This window comes from Muscardinus avellanarius (genome assembly GCF_963383645.1).
Source record: "Muscardinus avellanarius genome assembly, chromosome: 5".
Taxonomy (NCBI): domain Eukaryota; kingdom Metazoa; phylum Chordata; class Mammalia; order Rodentia; family Gliridae; genus Muscardinus; species Muscardinus avellanarius.
Window position 1 is genome coordinate 104,589,575 of NC_137790.1, and position 14,845 is coordinate 104,604,419.

At 44.4% G+C, this 14,845-nt stretch overlaps 1 protein-coding gene across 8 annotated transcripts in view; it reads left to right on the top strand.

Annotated features, from left to right (window-relative positions):
* Positions 1-14,845, top strand: part of TNIK (TRAF2 and NCK interacting kinase) — a gene marked incomplete at both ends in the record, with an annotated part of 420,471 nt that overhangs the window by 314,347 nt on the left and 91,279 nt on the right. For all 8 annotated transcript variants that reach the window (XM_080695833.1, XM_080695834.1, XM_080695837.1 and 5 more), the window contains 3 exons: positions 5,399-5,574; positions 10,178-10,244; positions 12,459-12,663. In XM_080695833.1, the coding sequence (XP_080551959.1) occupies positions 5,399-5,574; positions 10,178-10,244; positions 12,459-12,663 (448 nt within the window). The remainder of the gene's footprint in view (positions 1-5,398; positions 5,575-10,177; positions 10,245-12,458; positions 12,664-14,845) is intronic.

Below are 14,845 nucleotides of genomic sequence, written 5' to 3' on the forward strand. Positions count from 1 at the left end.
AGTTTTGATTTGCATATCCCTAATGGTTAATGATGTAGAACATCTTCTAATGTATCTATTTGCCATTTGTAACGTTATATTAAGTGAGATCAGCCAATGACAGAAAGAGAAGGGACATGTTTTCTCTAATATGCCCAAACTAGGAATCACTGGGGATACCGGAGGGACTCCAGATAATGGAGGGGAAACCTCAGCAAAGCTAGAATGGAAGCATAGGAGAAGAAGGCTGAGGTTGATTAATGGAGAAGCTATATCCAAATATGTGTAAAAGTATGAATATAGCATGGTTAACCTAGACACTCATTGTTGGGAGGGGGGGAGGGGAACGGCGGGGGGAGAGAGCACCAAGCACAGTCTAAATGTATGCCATTTTCAATATGTTCCACATATAAATAAAATTTTTAAAAAATACTTTAAATACACTGAATTTGCTAGTTGCCATGTGACTATGGGCTCTATTAAAATGAAAATAAAAACTACTAGATAGACCTTTAAAATTAGCCTGTTTTGTATAGTCTCCTTGGAGATAATATCCTCATTGACTCTTCTTGATGACTTTAATTCAAATATACATAAAAATAATCCCTCAAAGAAAGCTGTGTAGTCATGTGTTGCATAATGACATTCTGGTCAACGACGGGCCCCACGACCACAGCGGCCCCTGAAGACAGATCTCTTAATGATGTTGTGGTGGATACGCTCTGAGACATCCGTGCAGTGACAAAGTCGCTGGACAGCACACTTTTCGGAGAGAATTTGTGTCATTAAGCAATGTATAGCTGTTTTCACTTAGCTCAACAGAAGTGGGGGATAAAAGACTTCAAGCTTCTGCTCCCAGGTAACCCCTGTGATAATCAGAGGAAGCTAGGACTTTGCCACATAGTAATAATGATGATACTAGCAAACACCTGGCATTTATGCTACCAGGCATTGTTCTAAGTATTTTATGAAAATTAATTTATTTAATCATCACAACAGCAATGTTTTTTAAAATAAATACTAATAATGTCTCATTTGCTGCCAGTGGGACAGGCACAGAGAAGTTAAGTACGTTGCTCAAAGCCACATAGTAAGTGATTTAGCCCAAAGTACAGAAAGTATATTTCTGTGAAATAGGGCCAGGCCACTGCAAATTTTAAAGGTCAAATTGCATTTAGGGAGTCTGATGTTTACCAAAAATGTTTAGCCTGCCTCATTACAATGGTTAATGTAATCACCTTTAAGACATTTTTAATTCCCCTGACATAATTTTATGTATAAACAGGAAGAGTCTGGGATGATAACGCATTTAGTGATGTGGGTAGTAGAACTAGTGCCTCAGACAGTAAGCCCCAACCAGTCACATTCCTCTCTCCATGTCAACCCTTCGAAATTCACATCACTAACCTTAGGTTTTTTTGGATTTTTTTTTTTTTTGTCTCAAAGAGACAGAACTAAATCACCAGCAACAGAGATTCAAATAATAAAAGTTTATTAAGTGTACTTTAAATTCATTAGGACTTAGCCCACAGTCAGGTAACATTCAACACAGGTGAAGTGTTTTCACAATTAAACATGCAATTAGCTACATTGATTCTTTGGTCACACTAACTTAAATAAGAGGCAGTGAATCCTTCCTTGGAGATGCATTTTAAGTGAGCATTATTTTCTCCTCAGACAATGCCATTTGAAGAAGATAAGATTCATTACTAGCTTTATAATATCGAACATCTAGGACCAAAATGATTTTTTTTTTTTTTTTGGAGTGAGGATGAAACCCAGGGGCATTCTACCTCTAAGCTATACCCCCAGCCTGATTTTAATTTTTAATTTTTTATTTTTTTGGTGGTACTGGGGTTCCTGGAAGCCCTTCTACCTCTGGGCTACACTCCTAGACCTATTTTATACTTTTTTATTTGGAAACAGGGTTCCCTAAGCCAGCGCGGCTGGCTTCGAACCTGCGTGACCCTCCTTTCTCCGCCTCCCAAGCGCGAGGATTACAAGCGTGCACCACCACGCCCAGCGATTTTATTTATTTATTTATTTATTTATTTATTTATGGTAGTAGGGATGAGACCCAGAGGCATCCTATCTCTGAGCTATACTCTGAGCCCTATATTTTTTACTTTATTTTGAAACAAGGTCTTACTAGTTGCAAAGGGCCCCACTAAGTAGCTGAGGCTGTCCAAGAACTGCGATCCTCCTGTCTCAGCTTCCCAAATGCTGGGTTACAAGTGTGCACCACCATGCCCAAGTTCTTTTGTTTTTGATACAGGGTCTCGCTAATTTGCTGCGAGCCTCACTAAGTTGCTGAAGCGGGCCATGAGCCTGTGATCCTCCTGTCTCGCCCTCCCAAGTACTGGGATTACAAGCTTGCACCACCATACCCAGCCTCAAAGTGATTCTCTTTACCTTCTCCCTAGGTTCCCTTCCACTAGGAGCATAAGAAATGGGGCTCTGACAGCAGTTTTTTTTGTTTTTTGTTTTTTTTTTTTTTTGGTGGTACTGGGGTTCCTGGAAGCCCTTCTACCTCCGGGTTACACTCCCAGACCTATTTTAACATTTTTATTTGGAAACAGGGTCTCCTAAGCCAGCGTGCGGGGCTGGCTTCGAACCCGCGCGATCCTCCTGTTTCTGCCTCCCAAGTGCGGGGATTACAAGCGTGCGCCACCACGCCCGGCTTGACAGCAGGTTTTATTGAACTCCCTGGACAGCATTCCATCCTGGAATTCCAGAAATTGCTCTGGCTTCTTTAGATATTGGCATTGAGGAATGGAACATGCAGTCCATTGAGTCTGGAACTCGTTTTTTTTTTAAATTGGATACAAGTCCTTTCATTTATCACCCTCTAATTAATAGTGGAGCACTTTATAAAAAATAAGCACTTCCTTATTCTAGTTGCCAGCAAAAAAAGAGAGCTGCCATTTGCATTCCTTGTGAGTATGTAATAGCTCTCTGTTTTGTTTTGTTTTCCTCTTATGGGTACTTGTTTTCCTACCTAGAAAAGCCCTGTGTGGAGTTTGTCTGTTTCTTTATGCAGGCTAACCTCATTCTTTTCTGCTCATTATTAGGAGAGTCCATTATTTCATTATGCTTTTCTTGCAAGATCTCTCCCTAAATAATACGTTTATACCTGCACAGATTTATTCAATTGACCTGAGAATGAAAATCATATCGGCCCTCCGCACCTCCCGTTCTGTTCCTCACAAGCACAGATTTGAAGGTGGCCATGTGCCAGCCTTGCCCAGGACTTTCTTCCATGCATCCATTCATTGGAAAGACACATGGGGCAGGTAGTGTGCTCACGATGTAAAGACGACTCCTGACTTTGCTGAGAATTTTCATTGTGGAAGAAGCAGAGACGAAGGCTGAAGGACTTAATTAGCAGGTGCATCGTGCCCATCCTCTTGTCACTGTTTCTAGTCCATAGTGTGGCCAGTCTTATTCATCCCGGGATGAATAAGACTGGTCTCAAGTACAATACATCACATTTATTTCTAAGCAAATAATTTTAAAATATAAACTAAACATTACTTAGAAATTCAGAAAATACCAATAATTGAGCCTCTCAAACACATGGAAAAAAAGTGAGAACTACTTCAGCCTAGGCAGAAATAGATTGTAGTACATATAGGATGCCCTCTCACATGTGAATGCAGAAGAACTTGCTAGCACCGGGTTCTGTCTCGTGAGGACTCCAGAGGGGAAATGGGAAAGCGTTGCTTTGGGGGTTCATGGTGTACCACAGGAGGGCGACAGAGAGCGCAAAATGGAATGTTCCCTCTCTGGACAGACTGACCAGGTTCCAGGTCTCCAGCGACAAAGTGCTGAGATTTCAGTGGAGTGAGCGCCTTGGAAAGATAGAGTCATGAGCTTAATTATTTATGACTGGGTAATTTCTTGGGGCTTTCAGCAAGAAAACACGTGCCCAGCTCATGAGTCATGGGTAAAGTCCAGCATTGGTTTCCACCAACTGTGGTCCTGCTACACGCCATGGGTGTGGTGTCACTATCCAGTACTCTCCTGCCCCCATGCCTCTCTTGAAAGGGTTTATATAGAGGAAATAGGGCCTTTCTAGAGGAAAATTAATGTGATTCTAGGTGTGCATTTTGTTCTTTAAAGTTAGGTTTCCAAGTCTATGGGTTGATGCCGAAAATATACATCTTGTGCTTATTCATTGGAAATTACTAAATTCGCAGTGATTCTGAAATTACTGGTTAAAAACGTTAGCTACTAGCTGGGCGTGGTGATGCACGCTTGTAACAGCATTTGGGAGACTGAGACTGGAGGATTGCAGTTCGCAAACAGCCTCAGCTACTTAGTGAAGCCCTCCGCAACTCAGTGAGACCCGGTTTCAAAATAAAGAATAAAAAATTGGGCAGGGGGCGTAGCTCAGAGGTCAGATGCCTCTGGGTTCCATCCCCAGACCCACAAAAAATAAAAAAATAAAAATAAAAAACTTTAGCTACTCAGTGTTTGCTGCCTAAGAATCTTGCTCATTCCTACAAAGCACGCTCCCTCGTGCCTGTCCAGCCTGGATTGCAGTTGGCTCTAGCTTGTGTTTTCTGCTTCATTTAGGCAGCTCACCTCAATGTCTCCTTGCATCTGGCATTCTCACTTCCTAGATTTAATTTTTTTTTTCTGATTTCCTACCTACCTACCTTTCTTTCTTCTCAGATGATTTTCTTCTAATGCTTTTTTTTTAAAAAAGTTATTTTATCAGTGCACTGCAATCATACATCCTAGTGAGGGTCGCTGTGTTACAAGTATTCAGCATACAGCTCTCGGTGTATTTCCCTCGTCTCACTCTGCTCCCACTGCTTCTTCCCTGCACGTTAGCAAAATTGTAATACCCTCATATACTGCCAGGGTGTTATTCGATCTGTTTCCTTCTTCAGTCCTCCGTTTAGCCCTCCTTGACTCCCTTCCCCTCTCTCCACATGACATATTATGAGAGAACACATACAACCCTTGGCCTTCCGAGGCTGGCTCGTCTCATATGGCACAATAGTCTCTAGTTTCATCAATTTTCCTGAAAATGACACAATTTTGTTCCTTATGGCTGAGTGGGATTCTTTAGGGCCCAGCTCCAGTGTCCTCGTTCCAATGGCCCTTCCAGACGTGAATCCTATGGAGATCTTTTACTTTCCCATCCTCCTTCGTTTTCTGTATAATATTCCATAAAGCTTCTGTGCAGATGCTTCCATGTGGATAACCACTGCGTTACCTCAGTTGTCTGTTGGCAGTCACGCCTTTGACCTCCACTGTACCTAGTACAGTGCTGCACCTATCCTGCCATCGGTTGATTCCTATGCTGACCAGTGGGCAGGACTCTTTTTTAATTCCAGCATTTCAAAAACATATTTGCTTTTCGTTAGATGGTCATTTTATCTATGAATTCATCTCTTTTGTTTGGCAGGTCAAAAAAATTCCAGTCATTTATTGAGAGCTGCTTGGTAAAGAACCACAGCCAGCGGCCAGCAACAGAACAGCTGATGAAGCATCCGTTCATCCGAGACCAGCCTAATGAGCGACAGGTCCGCATCCAACTCAAGGACCACATTGACAGGACAAAGAAGAAGCGCGGAGAAAAAGGTTAGGTGCACATTTGCATTTCAGCAAGAGAAACAAAAGAGGAGCGAGTTGTGTGCTCCTGATATACTGGGGTGGTGGCTGGAGACTTTGGAGGGGCAGTATTATTCTTTAGGTCAGGGAGCCTCCTGTGACGTCTCAGCCTTTGGGCATCAATAGAGAGAAAGTCGCTGTTGAAAAATGAATCTGCGAGAAGTGTTACCTCTTGCAGACACTGAACCAAGTCCTGTTGAGTGAGACTATGCAGCATTTCAAATGACAAGCGATTTCCTTAATTCAAATGAATATTCGTGTTTAGAAGACCAAAATTTTGTGGAAGGCAGACAACCTTTTAGGTGTTTTTAACACAAAGTTCCTCTAGTTGACATTTTCCTGTACTGACAGTCTTCAGCACTTAAGGTTTTGTTCTTTGAAGCTCATTTCTAATTCAGTTAATTAGAAGTCAGAAAGAATGTTCTTATCATTGCAGTGATAGAAAAGATCATTAGGTTGCTGGGCTCGCTATATGGAACATCAGATCTTGAACCGAAGATCATTTAACGCACTCCTTTATTTCATAGGTGCTAAACCTCCTGTGTATACCACACAGTTTTTTCACTGCATCGTTGGAAAGGTCATGAGTACAAACTTGAGGCCCTTAATATTGTGCCCTTGTTGTTCAGATAGTTTTAAGACTCCTTCCCTTGCACCTGACCAAGGTGCAAGCGCCCACGGCCTGGGGCCAGTTTCTGTTAGCTGAGCAGCTGAGCATGAGTTAGGGAGTATGGAAGAGAGAAACAGAAGACAAGCAGTGAAGACTTGCTGGATGGGGAGCAGGAGGAGCAGCTGTTGGGAGACGAAAGCGGGTGGTATTTGGGGGCTGGAAAGCTGAGCCCCGAGTGTTGAGCACAGAGGAGAGCAGAAGACCATAGACCAAGGGCGGGAGGAGGGATTGGTAGTGATGTGCTTTTTCTTGCTTCTCTCTTCTCCACTACTGTCCTCTTTTTTTTTTTTTTTTTCTTTTCCAGTTCAGAGGTAGTAGTGGAGCATGGACAGAAGTCACTCTTCTTTATTTGCAAATCTCCTTTGCCTGTGTAGTTAACAACCATAACACAGCAAGGGGTATGAGCTGACACAGGGTCAGGTAGTGAGTACACTCGATTGGAGAGGTAAGATCAGCGGAAGGCTAGGGCAGGAGAAATCCTCAGCAAAGGCTCACGGGAAGGGCTCATTCTTCCACAGCCAGCCAGCCTCAGGGAGTCAGGAAAGTGCATGATCAACTGAGACTTAAAAGTGGGCTATGAGGTGGAGCCACAAATGAGGCCCATCTCTGATTGTGAGTGGGTGGACAGGGTTAAGAGATCAATTAGGCCTCAAAGAGCTTGGAGGTTGGCCCAGGTTGGAGGAGCCAGGCCTGAGGAGGGCTCCATGGGTAAGTGTCAGTAAGTTCCAGGACTGCCAGGCATGGCCAACCCAGCAATTCCAATAGTTGGGACACTGAAAACAGGAGAATTGCAGGTTTGAGACTAGCTTCAGCAACGTAGCAATGTCCTCATCAACTTAGCAAGACTCTGTTTCAGAACAGAAAGTTAAAGGGCTGGGGTGGAGTAACTTGGAGGTAGAATGCCCCTGGGTTCAATCCGTAGTACAAAAAAAAAAAAAAAAGTTCTGGGACTGACTCTTCAACCATTCTTTGTCTATCACGGTCTTGAGCTACTTGGTGAAGTCAAAATTTTAAAATAGAGTATATGTTTAGGGCAGTTGTTAAATGCCAACATTCCGATTAGAAAATTTTATTATACTATGGGTTTTCAGGCTACATTAGATCTTCACTTTTTTTTTAGAATCAAATTCTGAGTTCTAATTGTAGATCTGCTCTTTTACCAGTTGGGTGAATTTCATCCCATTTTTTCCATCTTGAAAATGGGGTTGGGGTATAATAAACATAGTATCTATTGCCTGACATTATTGCAAAGATTAAAGGAGGTAATGTATATAAAACAGCTAGTACAATGTAAGGTACATTGATGCAGTCAGCAAATATTAGTGATTCTTATTTAGGCAATTATTTTTTGACCTAAATTTGTAGTACCGTTTAGGGTACTTGCTAAGAAATTATGACCTGTGAATAAGATTGGGAAACCTCATGCTTTGAGTTGCTTTTGCCCCCTACCCCAAATCTCGACACAAAACTCACCATCCATGAAGAATGAACTACATTTAATGTATTTATTCTCTGTAGTGTAGACAAGTAAGATGCTTGGGAATCTGTACATTCAAGAAGTATGTCGTAATTTAGGGAATCTAGTCTCATCTAGGTTTGGGGCCAGCAGAATCACAATTCTAGCCTTCTTGTTTGCTCCCCGAGGAAGGGTATTTGCTCAAATCGGATCTCATTCTGTTTTCTCAATTTGTTCAAATCACTTAATTTCCCCGCTCCCCTACCTTTTCACTCTCTTGGTAGCTCTCCTCATGATCAGGATCAAGCAGTTTTACTTTGCATTACTTTATGATTTTTTTAACCTGATATTTTCCCTTGAGACGTTGACTTGTACTAATTTAACCTAGTGATACGAAAGCAGTCAAACTAAATTTCTGGTGAAGAATTAAAATTGAGGAGCCTGACAAATGAAGGTTTTGCCTTAGGAAGAAGAAGTACTTGGAGTCATCATGTGCTTTCTCTCCCTTACCATAATTTTCTTTATTAGCTGAACTTTCCTTGTTTTATTCAAACTCTGTTTACCCAATTAAAGGAGGTTTGGAATATTAAATTTCCAATATAGAGTCTTAAGACGCTATATGCAGGTTCTTTACATTTTGGAAGAATAATATTTTTAAAATAGCCCCACAACTGTATACTTATCTAAATGTATGAAGTTAATTTGTGATTTTAAAAGCTCATTATGCCTTGATTTCTTTTGTTATTTTTTTAATGGCTAATTAGTGGTGAAAGGCAAAATTTTATCCAATCTGAGCATTTTTGCCATATGAATGCTGTCTCCTGATGGTAGCACAACCAAATTGCAGTTTCAGTTTTATTTTAAAAGTGTAAAACAATGTCTCCAAGGTTATAATTACTAACCCATAAGTACGAAGTCACAGCAGTAATCCGACAGTCTTAAATCTACTCCGTGGGCTCCTCATTCCCCACAGAAAACTCCTCAGCCCCATTTATCTGGGAATAAGTGAGCCACTTCAGGGCTGCTGCTCTTTCTCCCTGCATGTACTCCCACATCGAGGTGTCTGTCTACCCAGGACTCCAGGTTTCCTGAACATGTCCCGCGCTGTAGTAAGACCAGCCTTGTTCTTGTGGACACATTGCTTCGAATGTCCTTTCCCCACCATTCCTGGCTGTGAACTGCCTGGATAAGGGTTGCTAACCTTCCTAGCCAGCTCTTTTCCTCCTGGTTCCGAGCAGTGGAATCAGCTGCTCTTTTCTCTCATTTCTCATTGCTCTTTTATGTTCTTTTGTTTATTGTATGATATTTTGGGAAAAGCACTGGGTTTAAGGCTGAAAAAGCTCTATATTAAATTCTATACCCAAGCCCTAGGTTGACCTTTTATTAATGTCATGGCCTTGGTCATAGCACTTAACCTCTGGTAATCCGAATAGCTTTTTTTGAGAAGCAAGCATTATGTAGAGCATTATTATGAGAAATGTATAATATGAGAACATAGGTAAAGGATCTAGCACTAGTTGCTCGCATGGGAACTTTCAACAAATGGTCATAACCATGGAAGTTCTGATTACTTTTTGCCTTGACCATTGCATTCTGATCTCCCCAAAACAAAGACTCCATCTTACTCATGTTATCTTGCTTACTATCAATCAAAGCATTTTGACTACGCATGTTTAACAGTACCAATTGTCAAGTTTATTTCTGATATTTATCAAGATCTAAAAACAAGCTGAGACAGGAGGATCGCGGGTTCGTGGGCAGCCTCAGCTACTTAGTGAGGGCCTCTGCATCTAGTGAGACCCTGTTTCAAAATAAAGAATAAAAAAAATAGAGTTGGGGGTATAGCATGGAGGTAGAATCCCCTGGGCTCAATCTCCAGCACCACAAATAAATAAATAAATAAATAAATAAATAAATAAATAAATAAATAAATAAAGGTAAGTTGGGTTCTTGTGGACACAAATCTATATGCCCATAGTCCTGGATAGTTGGGAGGCTGAGGCAGGATAATCACACATTTGAAGTCAGCCTTGGAAAATTACTAAGACCCTGTCTCAGAATTAAAAAATAAAAAGGGCTGTAGCTCAGCGGTGGAACACCCCTGGTTTCAATCTCCAGTAACTCGTATACACACACAAACACAGGATATCTATGGCAACTTGTGAGTCCATGTAAGTCATAACAAAATACTACTTTAAAAAGTTACGTACCATGACAAATCGCTTAGTGATTAAAAAATTAACAACAGGCCAACAAGTTTGATTTGAGTGGTTCTATGTGGGGATTAACATACATAAAAAAGCTATTTCTCCATAACTTATTTTCTTTTTCATGCGAACATTGGGCACTGGGGACCCGATGTCACTCTGTGGCTCAGGACTAGGGGGCCGGGTCTACTCGGCTGTGGCACTGTCTTGAGCACTAACATTCTGTGGGTCTCTCTCTAGATGAGACAGAGTATGAATACAGCGGAAGTGAGGAGGAAGAGGAGGAGAATGACTCAGGAGAGCCCAGGTAGGAGAGCTGAAGCCAGGCCTTCCGCCTTCCACCTTCTAGACTGTTTGTGTGAGATTCACTTTCTTTTTGATTTACAGGTCCATTCTTTATGAGTCCACCAGGGTGGTCTTATTTAATTCATTGTCTGTGAACATGCTCATTAATTTGGGAAGTTTTCTCTAGGCACATTCTTAATGGAAATGTAGAAATAAGCATATTCTTTATCTTGTCCTCCAAGATTTATGTTCTTCATTTGAGACCTGTTTCCTCACGTATGTAACAAGTGGGAAGAAGGCAATTATCTGGATAATGCGGAACTAAAAGTCCTTAGAGCTGGAACGTTTTGGAGACATTGTGATATATTCAGACTTGAGTTCCTTAGCTCTCTGCCTCTACCTTCGGACGACCACCATCTTGTCGTATGCCTTGGTGTTCTCACTGCAGCCTAAACCAGGAGAAGATGATTTCCAGGAAATCAGTTCACACTCCAGAGATGAGCCCTAAATTGAGATTTTCAAGCCATGCCTGTTGTCACATGTTAGCCCCAGAATTAAGGGCTACAATGCTGTTATCATCTCTACATTTTGCATTTCATTTGACTTTGATTCCAACTTTCCTCCAGTCTTTGTTTATGAATAGTTAAGGCTGGTGTACACACACTTCTCTTTTGTGAAAAAGTCGGCTGGCAGCAGCTCAGTGAGTCAGGAGGCATGGGAACACATCCCATGGGGCCAAGGAAGATTAATTAGGGAAAATGCACAAGCAGAGGGTCATGGAGCATCTGAATCCCACCCTCTAGACTTCTGGGGAGTGAACCCTAATGCTCCAGGGCAAGGTCCAGTTCCTACATTGCCGACCCCCAGCTCCAGAGACCGGCCCTCTGCTGCTGCTGGACCGAGCAAGACACCATTTTGAGCTCTCCATTTGAGCCTACTCAGACCCAAGGAGCTGGATTCTGGCTAGGCTATAGGAAGAGGGTGGAACTGAACTTCCAGAGTCATCGGGTTTGCTGTCTTCACCTGCCACAGAATTTCTCAAGGTTAAAGACAAGGAGAATTATTTCCTCCCATCAGATACATTTTGGAGAGGCATTTTAGCCTCCCCTACTGTAGCTTCATGGTGATGTTGACTGTCACATGGCAGCATGGGAAGGGAGCATTCCTCTGAGACAAAGCCCCAGATGCCACGCTTGCAAGAAGTTGGATGCTATTTTTCTAAGGCTTACCCAGATATCCCTGTCAACCTTCTCACTGCTCTCCAGAGATCTGAGAAGCCCATCTTTCCAACACTTGCTACACTGGGTGTTAGGAGTTACTCAGGGGTCCTGTCCAGCCACCATGGTACCATGTCACGACCCCACATGGGAGATTGTGTGCCGAGTCCTTGTATATGCATCTGACTAATCTCCATGAAAGCCCAAAAAGTGGAAAAAGACTGGGGATATCTCATTTTAGATATCAGGTGACAGCTCAAGGTTGGCAACCAGGTCATCTGCAGAGTTAACAATTGAGTCACTAATACAGCTCAGGTCTTCCAACATTGATTCAACATCAATTAATATTAATGAAGTGTCCTTGTGTTCATGGGAGCTGCAGTTCTCAAGCCTCATCACTTGGCGCAGAGCAAGTGGCCTGTGTATAGAAGCACCATCATTGGGGGTATTAAAGAGTTTTACACAAAAGCAGTTAAGTCTTAGAGGAGCCTGGTCAGTGGAATCCCAGATGTCTATGGAATGCCAGGAACAGGGCCTTTTCATGTACATTAAGGCAGGGTCTCATGCAGCATGCTGACAACACTTCACAACCAACCTTCGGCCCTCGTCTCACCTGCCACCAACTGCCCCTTCCGCGAACCCTTCAATGGCATTCTCACCACCACCGTCACCCAGCTGCAAATCATCTAGCCCTCCCTCTGCCCCTCAGGTCTGTCCACAGGTGGCACTGGCTCGGTCCCTGAAGCTTCTCCCAGCCTCCCTCCCCAGCGCCCCTTCAGTGGCTAAAGCCTCTACCCTGAGCCATGTGGCTGTGGCCCAACTGTTAGCTCTGGTTGCTCTCAGCCCCTCCAGACCTCTTGTCTCAGCCTCTCAAGTACTGGGATTATAGGCATGCACCACCGAGCTCAGTTAGAGCTCACGAGGATCTAAGAGCTGCGCTCAGGCCCTCCTGCCCTCCCAGGATCACTGTAGCAAAGGCCCTGCCCCATGCAGGATTCTGATCTCTTTCCTCCCCACAGCTCCATTCTGAACCTGCCAGGGGAGTCCACGCTGCGGAGGGACTTCCTGAGGCTCCAGCTGGCCAACAAGGAGCGCTCGGAGGCCCTGCGGCGGCAGCAGCTGGAGCAGCAGCAGCGGGAGAATGAGGAACACAAGCGGCAGCTGCTGGCCGAGCGCCAGAAGCGCATCGAGGAGCAGAAGGAGCAGCGGCGGCGGCTGGAGGAGGTGAGGAGGTGCAGGCCACCCTGCACCCCAGCTTTCTCAGCTGTGGTCATACCCAGATCCTGCCCCGGAGGTCGGCGGCCTCTGCCCCAAATAATCCTCACTTTTGCTGGTGATGTGGCCATCTCAGAAATGCGGGCCAAGGCCTCCATGCCTTCAAATGCTGCCCACCAGTCAGCTTCTCGAAAGGTTCCTGGATCACATTCCTCCCCACAGCCCACTCCCTACAGCATGTGTCCTCGCACGCAGTCATCCCTCTTCCTTTGACACAGCTCTGAGGCCTTCACACTCTATCTCTGACTCCCTGCTGAAATGTAAGCTTCATGAGGATGCAGGAATTTATCTTATTCCCTGGTGTATCGTTCGTGCCTAGAGCAGTGCCGACCATGTAGGGGGCACTTCCTAAATATCTGTGAAATGGGTCACTTAATGTACAAATGAGCAAGTTAGCGTTCGAGAGGTGAAATACAGGCCTTGGTAGACCACAGTGAAATGGCAGGTGAGTAAAACACCGTGTGGAAAGCGCGCCTGCTGCCGACTGTCTTCTGAACGCCAAGAGCAGTGCTTAACTCGTCCTTCCCCACAACTCAAGGCTGTCCTTCAGCTCGGGACCAAGACCCACCTTCAGAGCACCGTGTCATCCACGCGGACACTGCCAGCTGGGTCCCCACGCGGCGTGTCCTGTGAGGCTCTGACCCTTGTGACCTTTATTCAAGCCACCTTCCCAGAGCCTTACCCACATCTCCAAGGCCCCATCCTCTGCCAGATAAACCAGAGCCTCCAGATAATTAGGAAACCGAAAGCCCTTATCCACTGGAGAAACAGGGTGGCAGATGAGAGGTTCACTAACTGCCCAGTAATTGGATAGCAATTTTACAGGTCTCCCAAGCACCAGCTTGCTCTCATTAGTAGGTTTACAGCGATCCACTTGGGGTGTCAGGCGGCCACTACAGAGCTAGAGAGCAGAGAGTTGCAGACACCAAGAGCAGATTGCTTTTGAAACGGCCCATCGAGGTCCAGCCTCCATGGTTTAAAGCAGTGAGGGCCTCAGTCCTGTTTCGCAATAAATCCCATCAACCTCATTATGTCCCTGGAATATCAGTTGCAGAACGGCAACAATAATCCCCAGCAGTTGCAATTACTGAGTGATCTCTGTGCCAACAACCAGGCGGGGTGCTTCACTTGCATCCAGTATCTCAAATAGTGCTATCTTTTTGCACATATCTATTATCTCTCATGCGCACAGGGTCCCCATTTAACAGAGAGGTTTGGGGAGGAGAAGGTATGGGTCCCATGTTCAGGGCTGGTAAGTATTTTACAGCCTGGTCTCCCTGATCACAGTGTCCACGCAGGCCTGTTCTGCTGCAGTAAACGTAGCTGTGTGATCAGAGCCTTGAACTGTGATCCTTAAAATTGGACCTTGAGGCTTCTGCTAGCAGCAATAGGCAAATAAAGCACTTTCCAATCTAAGCGTAAGTTTAGACATTGCCGGCGTAGAGACTGCTCAACACATGAGAAGTCTGAAGTCCACCCGCTATCTTGTGTCCTAAGATTTATGAGGGGCTAGACAGAGGTCACTGCGGGGCAGAGGCCTCTGCGCATCAGGCGAGGGCAGGTGGAGTGAGGCATGGGTGGTAATTAGGCAGCTCTCAGGAGCGACTCGCAAAAGTGTGGAAATGGGAGGTTTGCCTGAGCCCTGGCTACCTCCCGGCTCGAGTGGAAATTCTCAGGAAGGTTCTCATAGCTGTCCCTGGTGTCATGTCCTCCAGCCCTCCTGGAAAACTTGTGGCCTCATAGCCTGGGGGCACGCCCTTTCTTTTCTCTCAGGCCTCCTGAGGAGGACAAGGCCTCTGCCATTTGATCCAAGGCCTGGTCCTGCAGACTTAGGGTCCGTCCTCTCAGGCATGACTCCAGAACACAGCCTGGTTTTCTTGCATCTGAGAGCATCATGCAAGGTCTCTACTTACTAGTGGAAATCATACCCTGGAAATCTTGACCGTTGCTTTTCCCTGTCAGTGGCTGACTCGTTGTACTTAGTTTCAGGCTGAAAGCACATACCATGTAATGCTGAAAGAAATTCTCCCTATCATCCCATAAGATATTTTAGATTCTAAAAAATTCACAGATGCAAATGCGCACACACACGCAGTTATACAGGTTTCCTTTTCTTTCTTTTTCCTTTCTC